The sequence below is a fragment of the Augochlora pura genome, chromosome 10 (assembly GCF_028453695.1).
Source record: "Augochlora pura isolate Apur16 chromosome 10, APUR_v2.2.1, whole genome shotgun sequence".
Classification (NCBI taxonomy): domain Eukaryota; kingdom Metazoa; phylum Arthropoda; class Insecta; order Hymenoptera; family Halictidae; genus Augochlora; species Augochlora pura.
In genome coordinates, this window is record NC_135781.1 from 22,062,767 (window position 1) to 22,070,951 (window position 8,185).

General features: G+C 33.9%; 1 protein-coding gene across 3 annotated transcripts; it reads right to left on the reverse strand.

The window, feature by feature from the left end:
* Window positions 1-1,659: 1,659 nt before the first annotated feature.
* On the reverse strand, window positions 1,660-5,572 carry LOC144476492 (uncharacterized). 3 transcript variants are annotated; one of them, XR_013495038.1, is made up of 4 exons: window positions 5,366-5,572; window positions 5,014-5,277; window positions 4,203-4,881; window positions 1,660-4,117 (listed from the first exon to the last, which is right to left on the reverse strand). XR_013495038.1 is itself a non-coding variant. In XM_078193528.1 (4 exons), the coding sequence occupies exons 1-4, from the start codon at window positions 5,434-5,436 to the stop codon at window positions 4,441-4,443; spliced, it is 660 nt and encodes a 219-aa protein (XP_078049654.1). In that variant the 5' UTR covers window positions 5,437-5,572; the 3' UTR covers window positions 1,660-4,440. The 3 variants fall into 3 exon arrangements, 2 of the variants coding, with proteins under 2 accessions (XP_078049654.1, XP_078049653.1); XM_078193528.1 differs by having other exon boundaries at window positions 1,660-4,451; window positions 4,568-4,881; XM_078193527.1 differs by having other exon boundaries at window positions 1,660-4,881.
* Window positions 5,573-8,185: the final 2,613 nt, after the last annotated feature.

An 8,185-nucleotide genomic window follows, 5' to 3' on the forward strand; every position in this document is an offset into this window, starting at 1 on the left:
TGTTTGCGTATGCTTTCTTTTAGTTTTAATGTGTGTTCAATAACAATAGTTGTGTTTTCATTGATTATTGCAAGTATGAATAATTCTCCTAATCATTTTCATTTAATGTCGTGAATTTCGTGAAGTATATATTTAAATATTTTTACTGCATGCGATACTCATTGAAAGAATATTTGATATACAATTTTGCATTACTACAAGGGCAGTAAATGCGAGTTATTTTATAATGCATTTTTACATTTGTATCAAGCTACTTAATTATGTCTCTATAATTCTTTTAAGGTTACCAAGCAACGATATTTCTAATGATAGCAAGTACGTCTTAATTAACATTACATTAAATTAACATTGTATGTATATTACTGTTACCAAACTGTGACGACTTAGGATCTCTCAGCTCCACACTGTACTGTTTGTGGAATAAATATAGTGACTTCGGAAAATGCTGCAACGTATCGCAATGTCAATATCTCTCAGAAAGAGCCACTTGGAAGAATTCCAATGAAGTCACTAAATTTATTTCATGGACATTGGAAGAAATAGTCGTGGCAAGCGCGCATAGTCTGCAGACCGTAAAATACGGCCAAATATCATTGAAGGACCGCAACGTGTTAATTGTTCGAGGCAGTTGTACATTACACTTCTTTGTTGAAATGTTCATCTATAGGATTATAAAAATGACTTGGTCATACAGCACCTATACAGATACTACATGGGAAGTAATTTCCGTCCATGCGAACTTAAAATTTTAGAGACATACATATAATTATTTTGACATTCTCACTGCCATCGTTTTACTTCAATTATACACATCTTTTATACAGAGACAGTGGTCGGTTAAATATTTGCATTATAGTTTACGGTTTATTCTAGAAATTTATACTGAATAATATTGTTACGTCCTACCCTCGCAGCGCTAAGATCCGCAATGTTGGTAATGCTTTTGTATCATCCATTAATCTACTATGATTTTAATATGTAATCGCATGATTGTATAGCAACGCGATTGGTTTTATAAGTTATTGTGATTTCGATATCGATTTGTTCGCTTCTGTTATAAATAACTGTGGCCTTCATCTTCAATACAATAGTTGATCTTACAAAATGTTTAGTGATCTACACGACAATAATATTTATTTCGTTGAAACAATAATTCATCACTCGATTTTTCATCTCTTGTTCATCTGACATTTGATTACCTGATTAAAAGGAAAACCAAATGAAAATGGTGCAATTGTAATGCATTAACGAATAATGGCACTAATTACCAAACCATAAGCAATTATTAAGTAATTTAAAAATTAAAAAAATGTTATAATAATATTTTTGCAATATAATATTATTAACTGTTAACATGTTAAATGTTTGAATGATGCAGCAAGTGCAATATGCGGCGTACATTGCGTCGACCTCTGCGCTGATGTTCGGACGCTAGGACGTTACAGTGTAAAAAATGTGCATAATAATTACACATTATCAATTTTAGTAAATCTTATCTGCATTCACTGTCCAGAATGGAATTTAAAATGAATTTCATATCATAGTGTAAATTTTAGCATTTGCTTAACTCAGATTAAAATTTTTAATTAGACAATGCTTTGGAATATTGTCTAAAATAAAAGAGGTGAATAATAACAAATTTGTTTAAATTTTTCAAAATTATATAGTGAAATGAAATTGATTTTCTTCTATACGTTTCTAAAGAGAAAAAATAAAATATTAAACGTGATGAAAAGTTATATGCATTTGCAGGTATGGTATATACCTAACATTCAATGTATTGTTGTGTCACTTAAAACTTTATTATACAAAATAGATTTGTGACATAATTGATAGGTTGTAGTCAAATAACAATATGTAGGATGTTGGGTCTATCTTGTATCTCAATTGTGCTTAAGTTATTCATAATTGTTGTTTGGACAGAGATTTTACGTGAAACACAAGTAATAGTAATGTATATTAATTTTATCCAGATTATAATTCTTGATAATAATGAAATTTTTCCACTTTAATAAACAATAAACAATTATATAAGTTGTTTGACATCATTTCAACTGTTATGATTGTAATGGATTGGGTCCAACATTGGCGACGTTTCCATATTCTTCGATTTCTTTCTCTTCCTTCTCCTGTACTATTTCAGGTTAATTTCCTAGTTTCCTATTTAGTGTATTTCCTGTTTTCTCATATTCCCTTCTAGTATTGTGTATGTAGCAGTATATTTTAAGAATGCATAAATAAGAACGTTAAGAATTTTGGAAACTAGTTATTCCAGATTAATAGTTTTCGCTTCGAAGTACATATTTCTAATAATTCCCTGCATCCCTCCTTGTCATATATCCTTATAATTACTATTTATTATTTTTCCAAATATAGGTTTTTCAAGGGCCTAGGAATACTTTAGTGTCTCATTATACATATTGTGCTATGCCAGGGGCAAAGTGCTCAGAAATTTGAAATATAATACAGAAACTGCCTTTCTATGATTGGTTAACCCTCTACAATTAAACAGTACTGCCTTCACAGTTTAGGCAAAGGAAGGAAATGGTACTTGAGTAAGAAAGCACAACCACAAACGAAACCAGTCACTCGAATGACCAATGTAACTTATCTCCCTTTACCATGCTTACGGTCTCACTCTTTTCGCAATCCGTACGCCTTGTACTCCATCGGAAACACGCAACGCAATATTCGATTTGTACTTTTCGTTTCGTAGAATTATCGATCACATTTACCAACGATTTTGTAAACGATGCTCAATGCTCATTAAGATATGATTTGTATGTACGTGTTTGTAGACAATATTTCGACAAGTTAAGCAGGATACAACCTTGCTAATTATTTCATTGTCTGAATGTTAGCGCGATTATTGATTAGCGTGTTTTTATATTTTTTTCTGGAAGATAATTATATGCTGAAATGCAAAATGTAATGTATAAATGTTATTTTTAAAGAAATCCAAGAGCCATCCAAACGGTTGCTGAAAATGTGCACTATTGTAGCTCTTGAGAGCGAGTATAGGGCTCCTAATTTCGTTAGGGTTCTTAATTTAAGTTTATTAGATTTCGTTTTGCGTTTGTATGTTGATCTGGCTTTTGATGTGATTCAGTTATTCAACGATGGAATTTTTCCTGAAATCGCACTCGTGTGCGGGGTAGCTACTTTTGCGCTAGTGTTAAACTCCATATGTAATCCTCGTACTTTCTGTACTTCAATTATTACAATGAGTTTTTCAGCTTTACTAGATCATTTGAGCAGGGATTCGAAATAGCAGCAGAAAGATAACAAGGATTTCAAAATGTCACTGGATTATTTTAATCCGATTGGAATGATTGAAGAAACAATAAACCTGCTAGTAGATCTTTTTCACTTGCAATTGATGCAAACAGTTTTTATTTCGCATGAAAATCCGCAATGTAGTAACAGTTAAGATCGCTTAGGCTCTTCCGATTTACGGGAGTGCCCGTGGGAGATACGGAGTATAGCGTCCCCGAATTACTCGTATCACTAACGTTATAAATATACCGAGTAATTATTGCATTAGCTTCACTTGTTCGCGACGCAATCTTAACTTCGACACACTTCTACTATAGCGATCCTGCTTGTGCAATCTCTTGGGTAATTCTAAATCTATATTTGATATTGGGCAAGTTATCATGCGAAATAAAACATAAAAAATTGGGCCCTCTTCCTGGAACGGCGCTTCTCCCTTCACTTTTCAGTATGTAAGTCGTTTTTTATCCTCTCTCAGGGAGCTGGAGGGAAGTGTCTAACCGGGCGTAAGTGAGGGTATTCTTTCGGATCCTCATTCCAATTAATAAAGCGTCGAATATTGAGATCTGAGAGGCTACCTGCGTAAGCATTGCACTCATCACGTTACCCTCGAGTCACAGACTCTTGCTCTGATTCAGCTTGATCCCTGTGGATCGGAGACTGCTCCTTTGATCTACTTTTGGTCCGCAATTACTCGACATATGTGTGCGAGCGTCCCAGTTAATAATTGCGCGTGTTAGCTAGTTAAGAATCGTCGTTGTAAGAAAGGGAACCATAGCGAATTCCGATTTCGTTCTGACTCCTTTTCGGGCTTCTAAAGCAGCAACCTCCTGATGGTTGAGACCTGGGCAATCAATATCATCCTGGGTTTAAAAAATGTTACTAGCTGTAATTTATTTTGAGTCGAGGATGATACTGAGATGTGAGACCTCAAGCACGGTCGAATAAGGCAGCCTAGGTTTTTCGTCTTTGTGGACATTCTCACATGAATCCCGCTACTTTCGTTCTGTCTCTCTCAATCATTTCCCATTTCCCTTCTAAACCGACTGCGCGAAACTAAGTACGCATTAGAATGATGGGAATAAAAAGGCGCAATATGGTGAGGTAGAAATGGCTCATATAGTGAGGCATTACTGTACTATAACTACGAAGCGGTTAACGCTCAAACTAAACTTTTCCTGTAAAAACAATTTTGTATATGAAAAATAGGTCAAAGTGTAGCAATATCCACAATTTATACTGAAAACAAATTGCAAATATAAAAAGTGCTTATATTAGTGAAATTTATACATACCGACAGTACGTATCACAGAAATATTTTCATTAAATCTTTGATTATGCTTTAGATTTTTCAGTAATGATTGTAAGACATTAACATTTTTAGTAAGATGTCTGTTTTTTTCTTGTAATGATATAATTTGTTTATTTTTTCTTGTTAATGTTCTATTCATAATACGCATATAATTGTCTTTATCTTCTATTGTACTGCAATCTCCAAAGTCACCAACATAAGCTTTTCTCTTCCTTCTTGATAATGCTTTTGGTGGTACATTTTCCTGGTTACCATTAACTCTATGTACATCATTCTTTTCAAATACATTTTCTATGCTAAAAAAAAATTACAATGACATAACATGAATTAAAAATATCATAGTATTTTATGTTGTTGTACATTGCAATTTCAAACAATTAATTATCAATCCATTATTTTATCATTTATCAGAAATAAAAGTATAAAACCTTGCACTTGTATTGTCTGATTTAATCCATACAACACTGATTGGATGTAGCTCTCTTATACATGTATAATGGATTTCAGATTCATCTAATGTAGTATTTGGTACAGCATCACGTTTTAATATTCTTCTTGAACTCCAGCCACTTTGTATAAAGCAATCATTTGAGAAATGTTTTGAACACACTTTTGTTTGAGATGAAGGCTTGAAATTTTCACGCTGTACTACTTGTATCCATTGTTTTCTTAGCTCTGGATCTTTAGGGAATCTATACATTTTTTTTGTTTCATTACATTATCATTTCATCAGTATTATATTTAGCTAATATTCAATAGTAAGAATAATGATATACTTACTGGTGAAAAGATATCTTCTCATTACTCTTTTGCTTTTCTTTACAGTCTCTAAAGCAACAGGTTAGCCCCATTCTTAATAATTACATATTTCATTAATATTTCTTAATAATTATGTACTTCGTAATTTCATGTAAATTGATAGTATTTGACTTGAAGTAGTTTGATGTTTTGAAGTTTAAAGTTTGATGCCGTGTCAGCCATTTTGTATCATCATCTTTTACTAATGTGACGTCAGGGAAGTTTGCCTATTCGTAATAGGGATTTCCGTATGATTGTCCAATCTACTATGACACCTCGTCTATGGTTTTACTCTTTTAGTACTTCGAAGTTAACATTAGATGGCGCTATGATTAATGTCTTTGTAGCGATCATAGCGACATAGATAATTAACGCTTTCTATTTTATCGACAATTTTTAATATCAATTAAATTAGTGAATAAGTTTTTGCCACCTTTTAAATATTAATTCAATTATTGTTTTCTGTTAACGCGTTATTTAATTACAAACAAATCTTCTTAGAAAGATCATATATATATATATATCAAACAGGAATAATTTATTTATTAGTTTGATCATTTCATATAAAATATTTAATTACATTATAAGTATAGAATGCGATTATTTTAATCACATGGTTTATGTATATAAAAACCTTCACATATTAGTTTCATAATTTCACATAAAAATTTAATAAATTATAAGTGTTGATTGGGAATATTTTAATCGTATACTTTATTTATACAAAAACCTCCAAAATCTACACAGGCTTAGGATCCATACAATCATTGCATGCAATTTATTTTTTGTTTCAAAGTCTGAGTTACCGATTCTGTAGAAAATGCTGATGTACAATAGCGAACTCCACCAAAATAGAACAGTTAGCTAATGAACTATGTTACAATTTTTATATGTACGTATATAATATTGTTGCGAGCACCCATTATATGGCCAGCGCCAACTTCGTTCCTTGTGGTGTTGAGGATAAAGAAGGGTTAGCTGGCTGACCGTCTTCGGGAAAGAAGAGAGTCGTTATTGATCTGTCATAACGAACGTTTTGACATTTGTGAACGATTTGTAATATTTGTGTAAACCTGAATAAAGTACTGAGAATGGTCAGAGGAAGACTGAAAACGAATGGCACGGCGGAGCGCAACAATATATTACTTAAACATATTAGTCCACGGAATCTACAGCGCGACACGAAATGGTAAAAAGGTTCTAAAAGTCCTAAAACGGTTAGTAAGTCTGTGTTAGTCTGAAATATTTTCTCCGTCGGTAACTTCGGCAACAAATTTCAGTGTTTTGCCACTGCACGTAATGGCGCTATTTTCATATTTTTGCAACAAATGATTTGTGCCGTTGATTATATGGTGTTTTATAGGAAAGCCGGTACGGAACATTCGCTATACAGTTAACATTTGGTATCCTTTATTGTTTAAAGAATAAATCGTTTTTTCGAAATGGTAAGACTGTAAAAGACTCCCCTGCAGATTATTGTAGTTTCAAAACGTTTCCTAATCGCTTAAACGATCAAATTTCACTTTCTTTTCCACAGTTATTTTATCGTTATATTCAGTTCTCTAATATCATCTCTTTTAAAGCTTTTCTTAATGTCGTGTCTCTAGATTATCGTGAATTTTGTTATTAACGGTTTCCTGATTCAAAAATATTTTTAACTTCTAGAGAAACTAGATAGATTATAATAAGAACGTGTCATTGAATAGCTGCGATTGCTGGGGGCCACCGTGATGATCAAAATCTGTAAATCAATTCATCGAAGATTTTGAAGTTGTTTTCGATAGGAAGATTGCTATAAGAAACGTGGATGTATATCCATGTATGTTATAAAAGGCGGTTAATAAGCGTGGAAAGGAGAGAACAAGCAGAGAATTACAGCACGGTATCGGAAGGCAGGATCGTGCCGACATCGCAAAAAGCGGATGACGCCGGTATTTTTAATGGGAAGCCGAAGGCGAGTTGAATAGAACAAGCTTTCGGGGAGTGAAGCGACACTCAGTTTCTTTGATCAATAATGAAAGTTCTCTCCATCTCGGTTTCGCGTTCTTCTCCCATTTCACCGTCTCCTTTGGCCCGGAGCTATTGGCTCGCTTTTTCTCCTCCTTCATCCTTGCTTGGTCTCTATTTTATCTTATACATTTTTAACCCTTATCCCGGGTCCCTCGCGGGGAGGATGAGCGCGCGGTCGTTCACGACGGCTCAAAGCGAAAGCCAAGTTCTAACAAGCCTCGAACTGCGAGCACCCAAGGCTCCTCTGTCTCTCTCTCTTAAATAATCCACTCCTCGATCCATTCGCACGAAAGCCTTTTTGTAGGAGGCTCCGATAGCCCCTGTCCTTGGGGAAGAGGATCTCAAAGAATTTCAAGCTTTCAGTGGACTTCCCTTCCGTCCGGACGAGCCGGGAGTTTGTACATCGAGTATTTCTTCTAACATTCGACATTCTTCGAATTCGAATTACAATTATTAATTAAAACGGCCGTAAGGAAGGACAATAAGATGCGAGGTTATTTGGTTATCCTACAACTATTAATTCTTATCAAATACTCCATCGAGAGCATGTTGCCATAGTTAAGAACTGGAGGATGATTACTGAATTTGATTCGGCTTCTACGTTGGATCTAGTTTGCACCATATAGTCAATTAATTTAAGGAAATATTTATCTTTCTGAAATGACATGTCAGAGTTGAAGTATAATTCACTGACTTTATCAATAGTATTGTAAATATAACCTAGGAGTAGCTCTAAAATCGACAGCTATCCATTAAAAGCATTTTTATCTTACGAATGTTTTGGTCACGGCA